We start from the raw sequence: 24,985 nt of genomic DNA, 5'->3' as shown, positions 1-24,985 counted from the left end.
GGTTCAGTCTCCCCCAGGGTCACTGCTCCTTCCCCTGGGTCCCGATGCGCACACTATTCCGTGTGCACCCTCCAAGAGTGGGGTCTCTGTTTCCCCCAGTCCTGTCGAAGTCCTGCAATCAATTCCCACTAGGCTTCAAAGTCTGATTCTCTATGAATTTCTCCTCCTGTTGCCGGACCCCCAGGTTGGGAAGCCTGACGTGGGGTTCAGAATCTTCACTCCAGTGGGTGGACTTCTGTGGTATAAGTGTTCGCCAGTCTGTGAGTCACCCACCCAGCAGTTATGGGATTTGATTTTACTGTGATTGCGCCCCTCCTACCGTCTCACTGTGGCTTCTCCTCTGTCCTTGGACGTAGGGTATCCTCCTTGGTGAAGTCCAGTGTCTATCCAGCAGCCAGTTGTGATTCTGGTGCTCTCCCAAGCTCTTGTGATTTTTAGATCTGTAATCTTGATGTCTTGGGCCACCCAGAGAGCTAGCATCTCCTTGTAAGTAAGCACTGCCTTCTCCTATAAAGAGGGTGGAGGCTGAATCTTAATGCATAGGATTGCACCAGCCAGAACGTGGGGAAAATGCTATGTGGCTCAAGGAGTCTGTCCAGGAAAATTTCTGAACTCTACTAAGCTATGCAAAGAGTTTCTTAAAGCCCAACAACATAAAAAAGTGAATTTAATTAGTCATAATCAAAATGTTCTCTCTCTATGAAGTTGTTTAAGGTCACACTTTTTTTTTTTAATGACCCCGTGCTTTCAGTAAATGTATGACTATCACTCATGCTTTGAGTAAAGGTATGACTGTTAAGAGTGTGGTTTTCAAACTTTCTCTGCTAGTACACTAGGATTCCACAAGCTGGACCAATGTGTTCCCACAGCTAAAATCAAATAATGGTAGTCTTTTTTCCCAGGTCGAAGAAAATTTGGTAGAAAGAATTTTGTCAATTTTATGTTTCTTCTCCATAATTGTTAACACATTAAAACCTGCTCCCAAATTTTAAAATTAATAAAGAAGCATTATGGGAATATTTGGCTAGCTGAATATTCTTGGTCTAATAGCTCGTCTTTGTGACCATATGTGCTCCTGGTGGTTTTATATTTTCTGTTAGTAACTTGTTCATTGTTCATCAAGTTGAATTAAATGTGTCACTATCATGGTGGCAACAAAGGACAACTTGATTCCTAGGTGCTCCATCACTGGCCTAGGTGTCTGTGTGAAATGTAACTTATAAAATGCAGATATTCTTAGGTAATTCATACAAACTGTATACTCATAGACACTATTTAATGAAAATAAGCCTTGGTAATGGAAGTATAAATCCAAGTTCAGGTAGTCCCTTGCTTATGCCTTCACTGTAGAGAACTCTGGAAAAGCCATGGAAGAGTGTGCCCTGGTTTGGGGCACTCAACCTGTAAGTAAGATTTCCCCCGTATTCCCCAACCTAAGGCACAAGGCAGGGACTTTCTAGGACCCCTGGGTTCTGACTGATAATACCAGCTACATGTCTAGTGCTGTGCGTTGTCCTGAAGTTACTGAGGGTAAGATACAATTTGGTGCGTATTTTAAGGACACATAAACACCCGATCAGAGGACTGTTTAATAAGTCTTATAACATAAAAATATACCAGCTGCTATAAGAGCACAGAAAACTGGTGACTGTCAGAAGAAAGTCAAAATAGTTTTCACAAAGAGATGACATTTGAACTAAGCCTTGAAAAGCATAAATTTCCATGCTGAATGTCAGATAAGGGATGGGGAAGAAGGAAGGCCATTCCAGCCACAGAACAATTGGATAAGTCACAGAAGTGCATAGCACAGAGAGGCGGGTTCTTCTCAACATAGGGTGTGTTGGGGGCAGACGGTGAGACTGGAGATAGTAGACAAGGGTCAGATCATGAAGGCCAGGCTGAGGCATTTGAAAGTCATCTTGTAGAGAATGAAGTACTAAGGGTTTTAAGAAGGCAAGTAAAACTATCAGATTTGCATTTAGAAAAACCTCTGGCTACGGTTTGGAGAATAGATTGGGGTCATGGGAGACCAGTTAGGAGCCTGTCATAAGAGTCAAATCAAAAATTATTTTGACATAATAAGATGTGGAGGGTGGGACAGCGTGGGGGCAGGTAGAAGCCTTAAAAAAAAAAAGTTACAGGTTTGCCTAAGGGCAAATGCTGCTCCAGTAAGGCAGGCTGGGTTACCAAATCTGCTTTTCCTCGTATATAAAATGGGAATGATTATCCTTACCCTACCCATCTGAAAGGGTTACTGAAATTGCAATAAAATGTAATATGTAAAGTTGTGTACAAATGAGTGACAGAGTGGTTATAATAGTATTTTCATTGTGATCTTCATCCACAGCACATATACCATGGGGCTGAACCATGTGAAATTGCCTCTTTTATGAGCTTAAAAAACAAAAATCAAATAATAGCAATGTCATTTGATTCAGCCTAATAGTTTGTGGGTTGCTTAGTTTTTCATGTTACTTCCTGCCTCCTTTTAGGCCATATTATTGCCTTCTCTCTCTTTTTTTATTTTTAAAGATGAGCAATACATTTCATCAAGGGGATTTCCAGGAATGCTAGGGAGGCAAGTGTAGTAGAAAATGTGCAGGCTTTGGAGTCAAATAAACCTGGAATCAGATTTTCCTCTGTAATTTATTTACTGTGATCTTGGGCAAGTCAACCTGCTTCAGCCTAATTTTTTTCATCTGAAAATGGAAGTAAATAATGCCTGCCTTGCAGGGTTATTAAATGAGAAACTTCATGCCGTTAGTATGTGGCATGTAAAAGGTGTCAAATAAGTCTCAACTCTTCCCTATGCACCCCCTCCTCATTTGTCCTACTTGTTCACAGAGGGTGTGGCATAGAACTCTAGCTACCTGCTTCTTTGCGTCCCAGAAAAGCTGAGTTACAGCTATATACCAGGAATTTTGGTGTGTGTGAAAATTTTTCAGTTGTCATAACTTCAGGCCAAAACCTTTTAAATGAAGTGACCATTTAAACTATCAAACATCATTCCATGGAATTGCTTTAGTGCACAATTTGTGTCAAATTTTTCCAGAATGCCACAAGCCTCATCACTTTTCATATCATTCAGGAAGTTACTCATTAGGCCAGACTTCCAATAAACTCATACATACAGACTGTGTCATATTCCCCTGGAAGTGTCATCACCCTTTCATTTTTTTCTTTTAACATGATAACTGCTTTTTGCAAAGGAAATAGTATTGATTTCCTTATATTCCTGACTCTGAATCCAGCCCCAAAAGGTGAACTCACAATTGCTGACCCTCCACATTCCTGGATCCCAGTAGCACAATTGGATTTCTGCCTCAGTTTCCCTGCTTAATATTTTTGTTCCCTGATGAGTTTTGATTTTGATGAGCTCCTACTTTGTGCAAGTCTATTCTTGTCACAACTTGTATATGGTGAACAAGCCAGACAAATCTTTGCATTCATGAGCTTACATTTTTGTGACAACAATCAAATAAGGTGTTTTCAGAGTGGATAAGTGCTATGAAGGAAATAAATAGGCTAATGGGATAGATAGTGGCTGGTAGATGGAGGGTAACTTAGAAGGGTTTTCAGAGAAGTAAGGAGGTTAAAAGACCCTGAGGTGGAAATGAGTTTGGCATATCTGAGGAACCAAATGGCTATTTTTTTTTTCTTTTTTTGCAACAGAGGGATAAAATGGTGGAGATGCAGTAGGAGAGATAGACAGGGGAGAGACAAAAATTGTTCTCTGAACTCGGGTCTCCAGCTCCCCCAGAGGGTTGGATTCTGCATCTAGGCACGCCCAAGACCTTCCTTTCAACCAGAAGTGTGCCGTCCAGAAGTATGCTGTGACTGCCAATCTGAATCCATATCTATTTCATGGAAACTGGCTGCCTTGCCCTACCCCCTTGAATTTGCCCCTGGCTGAAATCAAGCCAGAGTCCTTGATTCTCCCCTAAGTGATGGCCTTTTTTAACTTAAAAATTAATTACTGCTAAATAATGTCTGCTCACTGAAGATAGAAAGTGAAGAAAGGCAAAAATTTTTTTTAATTGTCCACAGTCTCACCATCCAGAGATAAATTCTGGTTAGCATTTTGGGATATAGCGTTTCAGATATGTATTCATTTATATCTTTATTTTATTCAAAAAATGATCATAATGTGACCTTTTCATATAAATGATATAAATTTCTATATCAACAAGTCAATGTCTGCATCTACATTACTTTAGTTTTGGTCACGCTGATGATATACCACAATTGATTCAACTCATTCACAGTTTTGAGAGCTAATAAAGTTATAATTATGTCAATCATAGTAGGTAATACAGGTTAGGAATGCTGGTAAATTTTACACACATCATTTCTGAGGTAAAGACTGTTAAGTGACTTGCCTAACACCAAACGGATAATAAGTAACAGACAGCTGAAGAAGAAATGACATCTGCTGAGCAGATACTGTTGGCTAGGTGTGGTGCTAGTCTCAGCAGGAAGATAACTTCTACTATTTCCCTTCAACCTCACAGGGTAGAACTCTGTAGCCCTTCAGTGACTGGAGTGGAGATAGGCATCTGGATGTCCACTCCCACCAAGGCTGCATATAGTGTGTACAGAAATCAAGGTGCTGTTAGGAGGAAATGGATGCTGGACAGCCAAAATTTGGCTGTCATTATTCTCATGCCTTAGGCTGCAGTCCAGGTCCCATGTTCCGGTGTCCTTCCAACAGAGCTCCCCCATCCTAAGGCCCTCACCTCTTACCTTCTCTGAGGCTCAGTTTCGTCATCTATAAAATAGATAGGCCATGGTTTTTATTACTGTTGGCTATTAAGCATGACAAGGGCCCAAGTTTCTGGGAATGAGGTTGGTCCTCACCAATGCCCTTTGAGAAAGTGAGAAGGGCACCATCAGAGTTTGGGAACTAAGGGATTGAGGAGGAAGGGAACCAGACAGGATCTGGTTTTTCCTCAAGGTTATTGAAGGAAACAGTGAGGGGAGATGGGGTGTGCGACAAGTCATGATTCCTTTAAAGCCCTGCTGGTTTCCTGGGAGAACTGCTCACAAGTTGACCTGCTGGCCTCTCATTGGTTCCATGTAAGGCAGGGCAGTCAGCCAGTAACAGGCATCATCAGACAATTGGGAAGAGGCTAGGAGGCGGAAACAAGCATGATGCCTCATATCTGGGGGATCTGAGCTGTGCCTTTGCACCCAGACAGTAAGTTGTTGACAGCAAACTGCAAAGGGACTAAGCAAAAATGATGTTGTTCCCATGGCAGCCAGGGCCTTAGCAAAGCAGAGAATAAGCTCCTCTGTGGGACCAAAGAGGCTTTTTTTCCCTTTCCAAGAGCACTGGGGAGGTGGCATGCAACTACCTGTCTGTGGCCCTGGGTTCTATGTGGGTTTCCACCACTAACTTACTTGGTGTGGCATATCCTCTTCTCTGGCTTAATCTTCCATGCCCAGCTCACATGCCACTTCTACTACAGAGCTCTCTCAGGCTCTCCCTAGTTGTTCTTTCTTCTGTGCTCACACAACACTCTCTGTTCCAATATTACACCACATAGCACAGCTCGGCATGTTACCGCTCTGTCTCCTGCATTAGTCTATGAACTCCAGCGGTGTGGATTGTGTCTGATTCATCTTACTATCCCTTTCCAGCTCAGTAACTAACATGGGATTGCACTCAGTGAGGTTTCCTGAATAGATGAACCTGTAAAATGGAGAGAGCCTTTGCCCCACCTTCCTCCCACACTGTTCTAAGGTGAGAGTCAAGAGTTAAAGAACTTTTGTCCACAGGCTACCATTAACTCACTGTACCATAATGATAATAACAACTCACATGTGGGCAACACTTTACAGGTTGCAATGCAGTTTTGCATCCAATTCTGTATTCGATCCTCATAGTAAGCTGGTTATGACTTTTATCAGTTCGCAAATGCGAAAACTGAGCTCAAAGAGGTGAAGAAATTGGCTAAGGATGCTCAACAAGTAAGCGATGGGGCAAGAAATGGAACTCTGATCTCTGACCCAGAGCCTGCCCTCTCTTTATTACATGTTGTTACTTTTACTTTCACTGCTGGAACAACCCTCAATCTGTTGGAAAACAAGTAAACAGACGAAAACCTCTCCTATAAACTGTGAGTTCATGGCAGATTACTCTCTTCATCTAAAGAAAACTTGCTAAGTGGTAACTTGGCTCTCCCTCAAGGTCACACCTCCTCTATGTTCTCTTCCAGTCTCACTGTCTCTTTTTTTTTTTAATTTCACTGTAGTTTTTCACATATGCATTTATTTATTTATTTTATATAAATTATTTTATTTATTTACTTTTGGCTGCGTTGGGTCTTCGTTGCAGCGCGCGGGCTTTCTCTAGTTGCGGCAAGTGGGGCTACTCTTCATTGCAGTGCGTAGGCTTCTCATTGTGGTGGCTTCTCTCGTTGCAGAGCACAGGCTCTAGAGCGCAGGCTCAGTAGTTGTGGCGCACGGGCTTAGTTGCTCCGCAGCATGTGGGATCTTCCCGGATCAGGGCTTGAACCCATGTCCCCTGCATTGGCAGGAGGATTCTTTTTTTCTTTTTCTTTTTTTCCTTATAAAGCACCTATTTTATTCATGCAGTCCTCATCACATTTCTTTGTGACCTAATCACACAGCCGCCACCACCCCGCCACCCCACCTCGGGTTACAAGTTTTAACTTTGTCACTCCATTGGTGGTACAAGCCAGAAGAAGCACCTGTCCAGTGTATACAAGAATCTTCCCTGAGATCCTGCAAAATCAAGCTGGTTTCCCATTTACCTGACAGGAACTTTAAAATTTCACCTACTCCTCTTTAGTTTCTCTGTGATTCTTCTGGGAATGTGGGGCAGAGGGTGGGGGGGTACCACTAAAAATAAACTTAAAAAATATTTTTTTTACAAATATTACCTACAGCATGTCTGCAGAATGAACATTTAAAGAGGATGAACGAAATAGGGTTTTGATTTATTTTTGTTAGGTGTTCCACTAAACCAAAGAAGCCTGATTATTATGGCTAAGGGCTGCAGAAATAAAACTTAAAACCAATGAGCTGCCAAAAGCCAGGGCAAAAGCAGACTAGGGTAAGTAAGGATGAAGTACAGAAAAACTTAACCTAGGTTATTTTCTCAAAAAGAAATGGTGCTTTCTTAGAGATTTTTTTCCTCTCAGTTCCATATCTATATTAAACCATCAGAGCAGAACTATAACCATGATTCTGGATCATAAAATCATAGTTCTCCCTACAATGATTGCATGTGTTTAACCAAGGCACTTTCCCTTCACTATTCAGATAAATATTTATTTATTCAGATAATGCCATCTTCTAGAACCATTTATTACAGTCTTTATAGCTAACAGTTTTCTGGTACATAACTTCTTATGGTACGTTTTTTGGCTGTTTGGCACAAAAGTAATCACTGTTTAGCGCCTGGGAAACACTAACTACAAGAGGGAAAATAGGGTCATGTTTTATTTTCAAAGTCCATCTCTAGCCCAGCATGAGAATTTCTAGAAATCCCCAGTTCAATGAAGGTGATTCATATATCCTTCTAAATTTGACCCGTCCTGTCTCCCATTCTCAGAGTAAGGGGAAATGTTCCTCTTTGGCCAAGCCTAAGGAAAAGCCCACGCACGGGTTGCTCTGTAAGCCTGGTCAGGCGCGACTTGCTCACTAACCCATTAAGCCCAGCACTAAATCTGGCGCCTCTCCGGGCTCTCCCTCCCTCTCTTCGTCCCCACGCTCGGCCAACTGCAGCACTGCGCACTGCAGGCCGCTCCAGGCCCAAGGCAGCGCGCAGCCAGTGTCCTCCCAGCGGTCCAGGTCGAGGTCATAACCCACCACGTTGCGGGTAGGCACCTGGCGTGAGTCCAGCAGCAGCACCGTCTCCACCACCACGGCCAGCCCATAGCAGAAGCGGTCGTAGGGTAGCGGCCGCAGCCGAGTCCACTGGTCGGTGCCGGGGTCCTAGCGCTCGATTTCGGAGAAGGGCTCGTAGCGCCCCAGAAAGGGGAACACCGCGCCGCGCAGTGCGGCCATGTGGTGCCCGAAGCGGGCCGTGCCCATGGGCGCCCTCTTGCTCCACGCCTGCTCCCCGGGGCCCAGGGAGAACACGTCCCGGAGGCTGCTCGCGGCGCCCTCGCCTCTCCCCGCCTTGCCCCCGGAGACGTACACGACGCCGCACTTCCCGACGGCCCCCGCGTGGCCGTACAGGGCCCGCGGCAGCGCCCCGGCCGCCATCCGGCGGTCCCGGCGCAGGTCGTACATCTCCACTGAAGCCAGCGCTTCGCCGCCCGCGCCCAGGCCCCCGACGGCCAGGAGCCCCTCGCCCACGGCGCCGCACCAGAAATGGGACCGCGCTTCCCGCATAGCGGGCACAGTCGTCCAAGCGTGAAAGCGCGGGTCATAACGGTGCAGTTGGGCCGTGACCGCCCGCAGGCTGTCGGCTGTGGGGGAGGAGCCGCTGCCCAACGGGCTCTCCCCGCCGAGGACGAACAGGAAGTTGCCCGCGGCGCACACGCTGTGCCCCAGTAGCAGAGCGGGCAGCCGCGTGAGGCTGCGCCAGCGGTGGTTGTACACGTCAAAGGCCACCACGTCCTGGGTAAGCTCCCACTCCTCCTCCTCCTCCACCTGCTCCTCTTCCTCCTCCTCTTCCTCGGGCCCCTCCCCCTGGCTGCCCGCCGGGGGACCACGACCTCCTCGGTCACCACCTCCCGCCCCCTGCACCCCCCGACCAACAAGATGCGGGTTTGGGGGCTCCGGACGCTGGTCTGCTCGCCCTGCATGAGCGGCTGGCGGGAGGGGGACGTGTGGTAGTTGAGGGCCTGGATGATGAGGCCCTTGACCCGGGAGGGCAGGGTGAGGCCGGAGCCCGAGTACACGCGCCGCAGCACGTCGGTGGGCACCAGGCCGAAGCGGACGCGCTCGAGCAGCGCGGCGCAGTGGTCCAGCCGTTCGGCCTCAGGTTCCTGCCGCAGCCAGGCCAGGGCCAGGCCCAGCAGCCGGGCCTCGGGCACGCGCGCCACGTCAGGGGCACCCAGCACGGCCCTCAGCGACGCGGGGTTGAGCTCCAGCAGCCTGGCGGGGCCCGCGCCCCGCGCCAGCAGCTCCCGCAGGTGGCTCACAATGCAGCGCTCGGCAGCGCGCAGTGTGTGCACCAGGCCGAAGCACGCCGCCACGTTGGCGGTGAAGCAGCAGTTCTCCGGGCCTAGCTGGTAGCTCCAGGTAGCAGCCGCACAGCCCCAGGGCCTCGGTGACCTGCAGGTAGCTGGCGGCCTCCAGCGTGTCCTCCACGGTGTCCATGGAGAGTGGCAGCCAGGCGGTGTAGATGAAGTCCAGCAGGCGCTGCAGGCCGGCCGCCGACGGCACATGCAGGTGGATCACGGGCGCCCGGGCTTCCCGGGTGTGGCTCTTGAACAGGGCCCTGAAGTAGTCGCTGGAACACGCGAGGAGCGACCTGTGCGCCGGGAACTCGCTGCCCTCGGCCTCCAGGGTCACGTCGCACAGGAAGCCCTCGGTGCGCAGTGCCTGGTAGCCAGTGAGCAGCGCGCCGCCATGAGCTTTGCAGTAAGACAGGAAGTCGGCAGGAGGATTCTTAACCACTGCGCCACCAGGGAAGCCCCTCTTCCAGTCTCTTGACTAGAAGATACCTCACATATTCCACTGGAGCCTCCACTGGCAGCCTCGTCATTCCCCATTGACACTAACCTACCACCACATTTCTATCACATGCAAAATTCACTTCTCCTTCGAGGCTTATGCCATCCAGCTCAGCCCATCAGACATTCTGTCCTGGGGCCTCGACTCTTGAATGAGTGATCCAAGGATGGAAGGAACAAGGGGAGGGCCTGTCTTTGAGGCTCATGCCATTTATGCTACCTTCTGACCACCTCTGTCCCTAAATTCTCTACTTCAAGTCCTGCCATCACCCAGATGACTGTACCACGTGAAGCCATTTAACATCCTAGCCTCTTTCTTCCTTAGTGTTGGCAACAATAACCACCACTTCACACCACGGTTATACCCTGGGCCTTCTCTAGATCTGGAGCCACTCCACTTTAGGGATCTTAAGATCTAGTATACTAACCCCCTGACTGTCATCTCCTGGCTCCCTAGCTCTCTCACTCTTACCCCACCGCACCTGCCCCTTGGCATCCAGGATACCACCAGGCTTCTGTCTTCCCAAGTCCATCACTTCCCTTAATACTTCCCTTCCTTCCCTACTCTGCCTAGATTTTAGAGCACAGCATGCAAGCCAGCATTATCCTCCTTCTTCCATCATACCTCTTTTGAAAACTCTAAACTTTATATCAGTGCAACCTTCTGCTTTCTCCACCTCTATACCTGCGGTGCTGAGTTCAATCACAGAGATTGGGTCTAAAGCAATTCTGTGGTCTTTATCCTTGACAAGACTCTCAGAGGTATTGCAACCTTGGTCATCTCGTCACAATAGATATGAATTCATTAATTAACAAAACTGATTTATTTATCATCTGTTATACACCAGGCAATGTGCTACATGTTAAACATATAACAGTAGACAGAAACAGCAGACGCAGTGCCTACCTTCATAGAATTATAGTCTAGAGGAAGAGAGAGACCTTGTCCACTATATACAAACATATAACTACGGTTGTGAAGAGTGCTGCAAAGGAAAAAACTGCAAGTACAAGAGCATACTATAGGAAGAGGTACCCTAGTCTGAAGGGTCAGGGAAGGTCTCCCTGAGAAAGTGACATTTAATTTCCGGCCTAAAGGAAGAGTTCAAATTAGCTTACTGAAAGGAGCAGAAGCAGAATGGAAGGGCTTTCCAAGTAGTGGGAAGGGTATCTGTGAAGGGCCTGAGACAAGAGGACGAAGTGAATGAAAGGGGACCTTGTGAGAGTGTATGAAGGGGATTGAGGGCAAGGTTGGAAAAGTCAACGTGAGTCACATCTTTGGGCCATTTTAAGGATTTGTGAACCACTGTAGGGTTTTATGCAGAAGATGGCATCATCTGATTTGCCGTGTCTTTTAAAAAAGGTCAACCCACTAGTAGTATGTTAACAGGGTTGAGTGCAGGTAAGTAAACCAGATAAGAAGCTATTGTAATTGTCCACTCAAGGGCTGATGGAGATAGATTTAAGAGCCTCCAAACTCCAAAATGCTGATAACCTGCTTCTGATTCCTCCCACCAGTATCACCAATAGCACACTTTTAGCAATTGACTTGCTTCCTACTTCTTAGGAAACTAAAAATATCAGGTGTGAACTTCCTCAGTTTCCTGCTCATGCACCCACATATAAGCTAATTATACTTCCTTCCCTTCCTTCCTGCCAATCTCAAAGAAAGAGGGCCAGGTCTTCTTTCTGAAGCCCATCGTTCCCCCTTCCACCTTCTCCAGGACCAGTAGCAGGCTCCATTGCTTATCAACTCCTGTCCTGTCAACAAACTCAATTCTCTTGCAATCAGAAAAACAAAAAACAAAATCCACTCACCTCCTGCCACCCTAGCTACTACCTTATCTCTCTCCTTCCCTTTTATAACAAATTTTATATAGTCTACACTGCCTGTAGCAGGGATAGTGGTGCTCACCACATATTCCAGGTACTCCCCACATTCCCCAGCTTCTTGACTGGGTCTGGTATCTCATTCTGGACCAAAGCATAGAGTAGCTGGCATGTGACCTTCCAGTGAGCTCTTCAATGGCTGAGGCAATTGTAGAGGGGGTTCTGTCTTCCAAAAGTTACAACGTCAAGGTGATGGAGCCTTCATCACTCTGAGCTCCTAAGTGACAGTGTAGAGCAGTCCGTCCAATACATAGGGTGTAAGAAAGAAACACCATAAGGTGCTGAAATTTGGGGGTGGTTTGTCGTTACAGCATAGCCTAACCTAACTAATACATTTACTGCCTCTACCTCCTCACCTCCTGTGTGCTTTTTTTTTAAAAGAATTACTTTACTTCTGACACACTTTTAGCTCTCAGACTTCTTCTCTCTATCCACATTTTAAAAAATATTTATCTATTTATTTATTTATTTTGGCTGCACCGGGTCTTAATTGCGGCATGCGGGATCTTTTAGTTGCGACATGCGGACTTCTTAGTGGCAGCATGTGGACTCAGTTGTGGCATGCGGACTTCCTAGTTGCGGCATGCATGCGGGATCTAGTTCACTGACCAGGGATCGAACCCGGGCCCCCTGCATTGGGAGGGCGGAGTCTTACCCACTGGACCACCAGGGAAGTCCCTCCACTGACATTTTACTCAGGCAAATGGCACAATTCTTTTATTGCTAAATCATGTAATTTGATTTCTCTGTATCATATGACCTAGTTGGCTACTCCCTTCTTGAAGCTTCTTCTCTTCTGCCTGCTATGATACTAGCATCTCTTGGTTTTCCTCCAATTTCTCTAGAACATAGGTTTTGGAGGTCAGCTTTTTTCTCACACTATCAAAGTGAAATCGAATGGCTCTTATCAAGTCAAAACCCCACTTAAAAGGCTTCTATGGCTTTCCAAATCTAAGCTTATCAAACTGACATTTGAGACTGTCAGCGATTTAGCTGCAATCTATCTTTCCAGATTTACCTTCAAGTCGTCTTCTTTACACAGCTTACACTTTACTCAATACAAGATTGATGAGCTCTCCTCCTCTTTGACCTTCATCACGCATCTGTCACATGCCTCAGTCCTGGTTTCACCCATCAAGTAATTTAGGCATGTATGTAAAGATGCTTGTACAAGGATTGTTTATAATAGCAAAATATTGGAAATGACCTAAATGTCTATCTCTAGGCAACTGCTTAAACAGACTGTGGTAAATTCGTGCAATGTATACTATGAAGACAATAATGATGTACAGTCATGGAAATTGTTCACAATTTATTAACTACATAAAGCAATGAAGTATACATCGTCTCATATTTGTTCAAATACATAGAAAATATCTGGAAGAGTATATGTTGAAATGTTAATTATCACAAATGACAAAAAAATAGACAAATTAGGCTTCTTCAAAACTTAAAACTTTTGTACCTCCAAGGTCACCATGAAGGAAGTGAAAAGACAACCCATGGAATGTGAGAAAATGTTTACAGATCATATATCTGATAGGGGACTTGTAACCAGAATATATAAAGAACTCTTACAACACAAAAATAAAAAGGCAACTCAATTAAAAAATGGGCAAAGGATCTAAATAGACATTTCTCCAAAAAAGATATACAAATGGCCGATAAGCACATGAAAAGATGATCAACATCATTAGAAATCAAGGAAATGCAAAACAAACTACAGTGAGATACCACTTCACACCCACTAAGATAACTGTAATCAAAAGGACAGATATAGTAAGTGTTAACAAGGATTTGGAGAAACTGGAATCCTCATACACTGCTGGTAGGAATGTAAAATGGTGCTGCTGCTTTGGAAAAAAGTCTGGCAGTTCCCCAGAAAGTTAAACATCAAGTTACTATATGACCCAGTGATTCCATTCCTAGGTATAAATCCAAGAGAAATGAAAATACATTCACACAAACACTTGTACATGGATGTTCACAGCAACATTATTCATAATAGCCAAAAAGTGGAAAGAACCTAAACATCCATCAACATAGATAAGCAAGGGACTTCCCTGGTGGCGCAGTCGTTAAGAATCCACCTGCCAATGCAGGGGACACAGGTTGGATCCCTGGTCCAGGAAGATCCCACATGCCATGGAGCAACTGAGCCCATGCACCACAACTACTGAGCCTGCGCTCTAGAGCCCGCGAGCCACAACTACTGAGCCCGCGTGCCACAACTACTGAAGCCTGCGTGCCTAGAGCCTGTGCTCTGCAACAAGAGAAGCAACCGCAATGAGAAGCCCGTGCGCCGCAACAAAGAGTAGCCCTGCCTCGCTGCAACTAGGGAAAACCCGTGCGCAGCAATGAAGACCCAACACTGCCAAAAGTAAATAAATAAATAAAAACATAGATAAGCAAAATATGGTATATCCATACAATAGAATTTGGCAATAAAAAGAAATGAAATCCTGATACACAGTGCAGCTTGGATGAACCTTGAAAACATTATGCAAAATGAAAGAAGCCAGTCACAAAATACCACTTATTGTATGATTCCATTTATATGAAAGATCCAGAATAGGCAAATCTATAGAAACAGCAAGTAGATTCATGGTTACCTGGGGCTAAGTGTGGAGGGGCATTGAGGGGAAATAGGAAATGACTGCTAATGGGTGCAAATGGTTTCTTTTGGGGTGATGAAAATGTTCTACAATTGATTGTGATGATGGTTGCACAACTCTGAATATACTAAAAACTATTGAATTTTACACTTTACATGGGTGGATTATATGGTATGTGAATTATTGATACATCTCATTAAAGCTGTTTTAATTTAAAGGTGTTAATAGTATTGCTTTTATAAAGCTTGGAAAGAGTAGCAGCATCAGTAGGGAAAAGGGGAGAAGGGTTTATAAGAAATTAGCATGCAACTCTGGCTTAAGCAAAAGAAAAAGAAATTTATTGGAAGGGGTAGTTCATTCATAGAAACTAATGAATTACTGAATAACCAAACCTTGTAGGGAAGGAATGAGAGCAGCTCTGGTAATTTTGATGGTCCAAGTTTCAAATTCCCAGGAGAGTATTTGATTGTCTCAGCTTGGGTTAGGTGCCTATCCCTGGATCAGTCAACTCTGGGTGAAGGGGAAAAAGGCTCAAATAGCAAGGACCTGATTGCAGGAGGCCTTCACTTGTGTATCTGATTCATTTGCATAGTAAGAGGACAACAGCTGTAAGTGGGGCAGATAAACAGACACAAAGCGGTACTTACTAAAATTAAGTGAAAAAGCAAGGTTCAGAACAGTTTGTCTAGTAAGACTCATCTTTTTTTTAACTAAACATTTATAAAATGTGCAAATTAAAACAGGACCCAGGCAGGTAACATATGAGTATTACAGTAAAGCCTAAGACATGCTGGGACTGTAGCAAACTAGAGAGAGGGTCCCACATTTAAAGGGAGCAGATGCAACTCCATTCCATCTGATTTTGTCCTGCTGGAATGCAGTCCACTGTTGCCAGATCTTTGGGTTTTTCTTTTTCCTTTTTTTTTTTTTTTGATTAATTTATTTTATTCATTTATTTTTGGCTGCATTGGGTGTTTGTTGCTGCGCACAGGCTTTCTCTAGTTGTGAGCGGGGGCTACTCTTCATTGCGGCACGTGGGCTTCTCATTGCGGTGGCTTCTCTTGTTGTGGAGCATGGGCTCTAGGCGCGCGGGCTTCAGTAGTTGTGACATGCGGGCTCAGTAGTTGTGGCTCAGGGGCTCTAGAGTGCAGGCTCAGTAGTTGTGGCACGTGGGCTTAGTTGTTCCGTGGCATGTGAGATCTTCCTGGACCAGGGCTCGAACACATGTCCCCTGCACTGGCAGGTGGATTCTTAACCACTGTGCCACAAGGGAAGTCCCTATCTTTGGGTTTTTCAAGCAAAGCCAAACACTTGATTTTTATGCGAAATTTCCTGAGTTTAAAAATCCTCTGGGGGCCAAACAAAAATCTCTATAGGCTGTGTCTGTCTGCAGGTTTCCAGTTTGCAACTTCTGTTCTATATACTTGTATATAAATAGAAAATGTTTAAGACAGACCCGAGTTTGTACCTGCTGTGTGATCTTGGATAAGTTATTTCCCTCTAACATGTAAAATGGGGACAATAATTCCAGCCTTCAGAGTTGCATCCATGAGTTAACATAAAGTGTTTAAGAACTTTCAGTTAAAGATGGTGGATTAACTGCACACATATAATTTTACTCCCTCCTGAAAACCCATTAAAACCATAGTAAAGGGATTTATAATAACAGAGATTCACAAGGTTGGGGGAAAGGAGACAGCAGCAATAAAAATTTGGAATCTGGAACGCAGATGGACAAGTAGTAAACTGACCTGACAGATCTAAGAAACGAAATCCTACACATAGAGAGGGAAAAGCAGACAACTAACCTGGTCTATACCACAGAATCTTCAAAAAGTTCAGGAACTGAGGACAAAGGAAGTGAGAAATAAATTTAAGAAAATTGATTGAACACTGCCTAAGAAATGGATTCTTACAGTTTCCTTCATGTTTTATCCCCCCTGAGTAACTGCCTTTACTCCACTCTAGAGGAAGACTGCTGGGTTATTTCAGTCTAGAAAGGATTTTTTTAAAGAGAAGAAGAACGGGACTTCCCTGGTGGTCAGTGGTAAAGAATCTGCCTTCCAATGCAGGGGACGCGGGTTCAATCCCTGGTTGGGGAACTAAGATCCCGCATACCGCAGGGCAACTAAGCCTGCACGCACCACAACTACTGAGCTCTTGTGCCTCAACGAGAGAGCCCACGGGCCACAAACTACAGAAGCCCATGCTCCCTGGAGCCCATGTGCCACAACTAGAGAGAGAAAACCCGCTCGCTGCAACTAGAGAGAAAACTGCATGCCTCAGCGAAGATCCTGTGTGCCTCAACTAGGACCCGACACAGCCAAAAAAAAAAAAAAAAAAAAATTAAGAAAATAAAAAAAAGAAGAAGACTCCCTGTATTAAGGGCTGCATGGCACAGTTGTGGCCTAATAAATATATGTCTAGTGAAGCTGAATGCTGAGACCTCCTAGCTCTCTTTCCCTTCCTGGCTCCCAGAAGACAAGCAGCCAGGTATCTACCCTCTGAACAGATGATTAAAACATTTTTTCTGAAGGATCTGATCAGCCAAAGGGGAAACAAATAGAGCATACTGACACTGGGGGGCTGCCCGACAAATGGCCTAGTCAGATCATCCCACAGTGAAACTCCAGCAAGCCTCACCCATGTGCTCAAAGCTTCGAATCTATCTTGTGTCCCTTCTTCAACCAGAGCACACAGTCAAAAATTAACAAACATCTGAGTAAAACCTCTAACAGGAAAGATAAAGACCAAAACAAACAAGCAGATAAAAGTAACTTAAAGGAAAGAAAGATAACACAGGAAAAGGAAAACTTCTAAATCACTATCATTAATATGCTCAAAGAGATAAGAGAAGAATTTCCTTGCTATTTTTCAATAAAGGAACATTCAGAGAACAAAACAGGGCCTGTGGAAACTGAAACCATGATAGTAGAAATGAAAAATTCGATAGGAAGGCAGGAAGTTAAAATTGAAAAAACCTCCCAGAAAGTAAGGGGAAAATTCAGAGATGGGTGATGGGAGAGAAAAGATAAGAAAATTAAAGGACAAGTCCACAATTCTGACATTCAAATAATAGGCACTCAAAGAACAGGAGTAACTGAGGGAAGGAAATCATAAAAGAAATAATTCAAGAAATTTTCCCATAACTTGAGGTCTCGTTTTTCCAGAATGAAAGGACTCACAGAGTATCTAGCACGTTGACTGAAAATATATCCATATATGGAAACTGGTGAAATTCAGAACATCATTGTGTACTTTCAGATTCTAAAAGCTTCCAGTAAGAAACAATAGGTTACATACACTCAGGAATCAGAATGGCTTCAGGATTCTTAACAGCAACATTGGAAGCCAGAACAGAATGGAGCAACGCCTTAAAAATTCTATAGGCAAATAGTTTCTGACTGAGAATTCTATACCCTGTGAAACTATAATCAAGTGTGAGGATAGAATGAAGACATATTCAGGCATGCCATGTCTGAAATCACCCTTTCTCATCAAAATAAGAAAATACTAGCCAAGACAACAGAAGTTCCAACAAAGAAGGAGATTAAGAGCACCTGAGAGGTGACAATGAAGAGAAGTCCTAGTATCACAGCTTTGCACTAGGTGTAGAGGACAACCAGTCCTGATGAGAGCAAGGTGATTCAAAAGAGCAACATTGTGGGCTCTCACTGGGCTAAAACTGGTGAAGCCATTGGTACCTGTGAGCTCCCAAATAGGGGTGTAACCCAAGAAAGAGGAAGATACCAATTCTAGGCAACAGGGACTCCAACTCAGGAAAAGTTAAAAAAAAAAAAAAAAAAAAAAGAATTCCCAGGATGACAGGGAAGGAAAGTCCCAGGAAGAGATCTGAGCATGAGGGCTAGAGTGCAAACAGTTCCCATAGGAGAATGAAGGTCTCCAAGAGGGCTGTCTTCAGGAGGAAAATTTGAACTGATAGACTACCTGATGCCATTGACCACGAGGAATACTGTAGTGAAAGATTTTTGGAATTTATCAGAAGAGTTAGCTATAGGTAATAATTACAAAGAAAATTAAGCATATGAAAAAACCAAGGCAATTGTTAACTTTAGGAAAAGCAAAAGTAGGAAAAAGTATATAATTTTGGTATACTTCAACAGTCAATTGTAAATAGCATTTGCACAGGCACAATGACAACTGATTTAACCAAAAATTGTAATAAAATTCTATTGGTAGGATGGGGGAGAAGAAATAGAAGGGATGGAGGTGAAGAGAGCTAAATCCTGTTAAAAAGGAGTCACTACCCTATGTCTAAAACTGATTAATCAAAAGGTAGCAATAAGAACATATTATTTAGGAAAAACAGAGATTTATAAATGCCAGAAGAAACAGCTAAGGATCTAAAATTGTTACTTCTGGGGAAGGAGACTTAGGGGAATGGGGAGGGGAGAGGCAGGGCAAGGGATTATTGTTTTATATTAGGTGTCTCTGAAGAGTGGGATTGGCAGGGAAAGGGTTTTATTTACAACTTTATATTCTCTATTATTCAAAATTTTTATAATAAGCACACATTACTTTTATAATTATAATAAAAAATAATAAAGCCAACAAGTTCTCCTTATTTTCTGCCTTCTTGGAAATTTCATTTCCAAGCTGTTGGGACACCCAAGGATGTTCTCACCATCACCAGTGTCAAGACCTGTCTGTGGGTTTGTTTCCTTTAAGCTTGAATGACAGTAGGACAATGGCTCTGTGGATGCCACACTATGGTTTCTCTTCTCACTCAAGGACCCATGTCAGCTTTTAGCATAATCCTATCTTCAGGTCATCTCCCAGGGACAGGAAGCTCTGGTTCCCTCAGCTAACTTAGCCACAGTCTTGCACACCAAAGAGCCTTTATCAGACCATATCCTGCTATGCAGTGTATTTCTCTACTTTGAAGTTCTCTCCTCCAACATTTACCTTGTTCCTACTAGACAATCTTTTCCATTTTTGTACCCCCCAGCTCCTGGGATAGGTATTTCTTGGAGCATAATAACATAATAGTAACTATTTAAGTTTGTGTTTAGAGCACACAAGAGAAAACATCCTGAAATCAACTTTGACATTCATAGTGTATGGTTAAAAGCTGGAGGCTGCCAGCAAACCAGCTCTACCTTTGCCCCAGACAAAGACGTTTTCTTATTAGATGGAACAAGAAAAGAATCTGTCCTCTGACATGGAGGAAGACACCTTCTCCATCTTCCTAAGCTCTTTACTATACAAACATCCTTAAAAAGATAGTATGGAACAAAGTTGATACAAGATGTGCAGATATGCAATGGAGAATTGTCTCCCAAGACTGACCCATAGAGACAGTGAGATAAATGTTTGTTGTTTTAAGCCATTAAGGTTTGGAGTAATTTGTTACACAGCAATAGATAACTAATACACTCATATATTTTTATTTCTAGTACTCTTTATTCCTTTGTGTAGATCCAGATTTCCACCTGGTACGATTTTTCTTTTGCTGGAATACTTACTTTAACCTTTTTTCTAGTGCTGGTTTGCTGATAATGACTTTTTTCAACTTTTTTATGTCCAAAAGTATTTCTTCTTTGTTTCTTTGAAACAGGTTTATTGAGGTGTAGTTTAAGTACCACAAAATTCACCCATTGGAAATGTAAAATTTCAGTGATTTGGTAAATTAGTAGATTTGTGCAATAATCACCGTAATCCAAGTTTAGAACATTTCCCATCACTTTAAAAAGTTCCCCAATGCCCATTTAATAATTAATCTACACTTCTACCTCAGATCTAGGCAACCATTTAATCTACTTTCTATCTCTTTAAGTTTGCTCTTTCTAGGTATTTCATATATATAGAATCATATAGGTAGTTTTTACTTCTGGCTTCTTTCACTTAGCATGTTTTTGAGGTTCATCCATGTTGTAGTATGTATTAATAGTTCATTCCTTTTAAATAATAATATTCCATTACATGGATATGCCACATTTTGTTTATTCACCAACTGATGAACATTTAGATTGTTTCCATTTTTGGCCTTATGAATAATACTGCTATGAAAATTTGCATACATGTCTTTGTGTGGACGTAAGTTTTCATTTATCTTGGGTAGATTTATATAAATAGAATTTCTGTGTTGTGTGGTAAGTTTGTGATTAACTTTTTGAGAAACAGAAAAATTGTTTTCCAAAGTGGTTGTACCATTTTATTGTACATTCCCACCAGCAATGCAGGGGGTTCCAATTTCTGCACATCTTCCCCAACACTTGGTGTTGCATATCTTTTTTATTATTGCCCTTTTGGTGAGTACATCATTGGCTTCTCATTGTGGTTTTAATTTGCACAGATTGACAAATGATATTGAGCATCTTTTCACGTGTTCATCAGCCATTTGTTTATCTTCTTTGGTAAAATGTCTCTCAGAATTTTTTGCCAATTTCAAAATTGGTTGCTTTCTATTATTGAGTTCTAAGAGTTCTTTATATATATATATATATTTTAATTTATTTATCTATTTATTTATTTTTGGCTGCCTTGGGTCTTCGTTGATGCATGCGGGCTTTCTTTTTGGTGGTAGCGAGCGGAGGAGGCTACTCTCCGTTGCGGTGTGCAGGCCTCTCATTAGGTGGCTTCTCTTGTTGCAGAGCACAGGCTCTAGGTGCACAGGCTTCAGTAGTTGTGGCACATGGGCTCAGTAGTTGTGGCTCACGGGTTCTAGAGCGGAAGCCCAGTAGTTGTGGCACACGGGCTTAGTTGCTCCGCGGCATGTGGGATCTTCCCAGACCAGGGCTTGAACCCATGTCCCCTGCATTGGCAGGCGGATTCTTAACCACTGCACCACCAGGGAAGCCCCTTTATATATTTTAGATACAAGTCCTTTATCAGATGTATTATTTGCAAGTATTTTATCCTAACTTATGGCTTGTCTTTTCATTTTCTTAATGGTGTCTTTGAGGCACAAAAGTTTTTTATTTTGATGAAGTCCAATTTATCAGTTTTTCGTTTAGGTTCATGATTTTAGTGTCATTTCTAAAAACCCTTTACCCAACCCAAGGCCATGAAGATTTTCTCCTACATTTTCTCTTAGACGTCTTATAATGTTAGCTCTTACATCTAGGTATATGATCCATTTGAATAAATTTTGTGTATAGTGTAAAGTAAGTGCCTGAGTTAATTTTTTTGCATGTGGATATTCAATTGTCTCAGCACCATTTGCTGAAAAGACTATCCTTTCCCCCACTGAATTGTTCTTGACCATAAATGTAAGGTTTTACTTCTGGACTATTATTATAGTTCCATTGATCTAAATGTGTATCTTCGTGCCAATACCATCATCTCTTTTTTAAAAATTTATTTTATTCAAGTATAGTTGATTTACAACTAAATGTTTTATTAATTACTGTTGTGTTAATTTCTGCTGTACAGCAAAGTGATTCAGTTATACATATATATATTCTTTTTCATATTCTTTTCGATTATGGTTTATCACAGGATATTGAATATAGTTCCCTGGGCTGTACAGTAGGACCTTATGTTTATCCATTCTATATATAATAGTTTGCATCTGCTAATCCCAAATTCCCAATCCATCTCTCTCCCACCCCCTACCCCCTTGGCAACCACAAGTCTGTTCTCTATGTCTGTGAGTCCGTTTCATAGATAAGTTCATTTGTGTCATATTTTAGATTCCACATATAAGTGACATCATATGGCCAATACCACCATCCCTTGATAACTGTGGCTTCATAGTAAATGTGGATTTCCTTTATTTTTGAGAGAGATTTTTTCTAGATGTGGAAGTCTAGGTTGACACTTTTTTTTCAACACATTAAAAATGTAATGTTACTCTCCTGTGGCTTGCATCATTTCATATGAGACATCTGTTGTCATTATCTTTATACCTCTGTATGCAACATGTTTTTTTCTCTAGCCATTTGAAGACTTTTTTCTTTATCATTGGTATAAGTATTATGCTGTACCTTAGTGTGTTTTCTTTTTTTCTCCAGATTTATTATGGTATAATTGACAAATGAAAATTGTAAATATTTAAGGTGTACAATGTGATGTTCTGATATGCATATGTATTGTGAAATAATTACTACAATCAAGCTAATTAACAACTCCATCACCTCACATAGTTACCTTTTGTGTGTGTGTGTGTGTGAGCGTGATGACAACACTTTTAAGATCTACTCTCTTAGGAAATTTCAAATATACAATATAGTGTTATTAACTATAGTCACCATGCTGTACATTACATCCCCAAAACTTATTCATCCCGGTACACCTGAAACTTTGCATCCTTTGACCCACATCTCTTTTTTTTTTTGTTTCAATTTTATTTATTTTATTTTTGACCGCGCTGGGTCTTTGTTGCTGCGCGTGGGCTTTCTCTAGTTGCGGCGAGCAGGGGCTACTCTTTGTTGCGGTGTGCAGGCTTCTCATTGCGGTGGCTTCTCTTGTTGCAGAGCACGGGCTGTAGGTGTACAGGCTTCAGTAGCTGTGGCACACGGGCTCAGTAGTTGTGGCTTGCAGGCTCTAGAGTGCAGGCTCAGTAGTTGTGGCACACGGGCTTAGCTGCTCTGCAGCATGTGGGATCTTCCCGGACCAGGGATCGAACTGGTGTCCCTGCATTGGCAGGCGGATTCGTAACCACTGCGCCACCAGGGAAGCCCCTGACCAACATCTCTTTATTTCCCCCTCTCTCCAGCCTCTGGAAACTGCCGATCTACTCTGCTTCTATGAGTTCAACTTTTTTTGGATTCCACATGTAAGTGATATTATGCAGTATTTGTCTTTCTGTGTCTGGCTTATTTCACTTAGACTAATGTCCTCCAAGTTCATCCATATTGTCACAAATAGCAGAATTTCCTTCTTTTTTAAGGCCAAATAATATCCCATTAATGAACATTTTGGTTGTTCCCGTATCTTGGCTATTGTGAATAAAGCTGCAATGAATGTAAGAGTGCTGATATATTTTTGAGATACTGATCCTTAGTGTGTTTCCTACATATTTCTTCTGCTTTGGGGTTCATGAGCTTCTTGGATCTGTGTGTGGGTTTACAGCTTTCATCAAATGTGCAAAATTTTGGGCATTCATTCTTTAAATATTTCTTCTGTCCTCTTCTCATCCTTTTTCAGGATTTCAAATTATACATATATTTGGCCCCTGGAAGTTTTCTAGTAGCTCAGTGATGCTCCATATTTTTTTCAGTGTTTTTTCCTGTGTTTAATTTCTATTGTTATGTTTTCAAATTCACTAATACATTCATATGTCATTTTATTGTGCTTCACTTTATTGTGCTTCACAGATATTGTGCATTTTACAAATTGAAGGTTTGTGGCAACCTTGCATGAAGAAATTCTATTGATGACATTTTTCCAACAGCATTTGCTCACTTCATGTCTGTGTGTCACATTTTGGTAATTATCACAATATTTCAAAGTTTTTCATAATTATGTTTGTTACGGTGATCTGTGATCAGTGATCTTTGATATAACCAATATGACTTGCCAAAGGCTCGGATGGTGGTTAACACTTTTTTAGCAATAAAGTGATTTTTAATTAAGGTATGTACATTGTTTTTTTAGACATAATGCTATTGCACACTTAGTAGAGTGCAGTAGAGTGTAAACATAACTTTTATATGCACTGGGAAACCGAAAAATGCTTGTGACTCACTTTATTGAGGTACTCGCTTCATTGTGGTGGTCTGGAACTGAACCTCCAGTATCTCTGAGGTATGTCTGTATTTTCTTCCTCAGTGTCTAATCTGTTAGTCCTATCTAGTATATATTTCTAGTATTAGGACTCCTTTTTTTTTCCTCCCACTTTCAGGCATCAGTGCCCTCCATTGCTTGTTGTCCAATATCTGAAAACAGTCATTTCATATATTTTGTCTTGTTTTATAATTATTTTAGGCAAGAGGTTAAATCCAGTCCTGTTATGCCATCTTGGCTGGAAGTGGAAGTCGTCTATTCCAATAGCCTCCAAAATTTCCCCCAGGTATTCTCTCTTATTGTGCGAATTTGGTACACACTCATTGGATTGGTCTAGGAATATTTAGATAACACGTGTGAAAAAGAATATAAAAACTCCCATAATTCCCCTATAGTAATAACTCTGGTTAGTGTTTTGTGTATTTCATATTTCCGTATAGTTTTCTATCTTTTGATTTTGCATGATTTTACATCAATCTTCCCCTTACTTGACTTGTTTCTAGCCCTTGACACTAATGATCACTCCCTCATTTAAAAAATTTTATTCACTGTTAGCCTCCAGGGAATCTCTCTCTCCTGGTTCTATTTCAACCGTTCCAAACCCTAAGAATTCTGCCCCCCAGAGAGGTCCACAGTAGGCTTTGGGGGGCCCCTTCAGCTCTCTGTATTATATGTGAAATTATATGTTTTGAGGATATTTTCCTTAAAAGGAGATCCATTCCAGTTAACAGATTTTCAGAGGGGGCCGGATTCACAAGAATTTAAGTACCTCTACCTTCGAGAGAAATCGTAGCCAGGAAGTTGTTTTCAGAAACCTGAAGCTCAGTTCAGAGCTTAAACTTCACCTTGGGAATGGGATGACTTCCCATGGGGAATGGGATGACTGCAACTCATGTCACTCAGTTCTGGGATGAGGAGAGAGCTGGAGGGGGCTGTGTGCAGGAGCTCTCCACCGCAAACAGGGACGTTCAAAAGGCTGACTTCTCAAGGCATAGGACCGTCCTCTCTCTCTTTCTCTCTGTCCCTCTCAACATTTCACGTTCTTGAGCACACATACCAGAATGAATGCAAACTCAAAATTCAAATGCACACACACCTCTGCATACACACAACATGCACACCCAGAAACACGCAGCC

The 24,985-nt window shown here is 42.7% G+C and overlaps 1 protein-coding gene across 1 annotated transcript in view; it reads right to left on the bottom strand.

The window, feature by feature from the left end:
• Positions 1-7,668: 7,668 nt before the first annotated feature.
• LOC133099892 (kelch-like protein 34) overlaps positions 7,669-24,985 on the bottom strand; it is a 71,201-nt gene continuing 53,884 nt past the window's right edge. The window contains 3 exon segments of the mRNA XM_061203738.1: positions 7,669-8,657; positions 8,660-9,212; positions 9,214-9,596. Of these exon segments, the coding sequence (XP_061059721.1) occupies positions 7,669-8,657; positions 8,660-9,212; positions 9,214-9,596 (1,925 nt within the window).

This window comes from Eubalaena glacialis, chromosome 10 (genome assembly GCF_028564815.1).
Source record: "Eubalaena glacialis isolate mEubGla1 chromosome 10, mEubGla1.1.hap2.+ XY, whole genome shotgun sequence".
Taxonomy (NCBI): domain Eukaryota; kingdom Metazoa; phylum Chordata; class Mammalia; order Artiodactyla; family Balaenidae; genus Eubalaena; species Eubalaena glacialis.
This window is presented reverse-complemented; position numbering and strand designations above follow the sequence as displayed.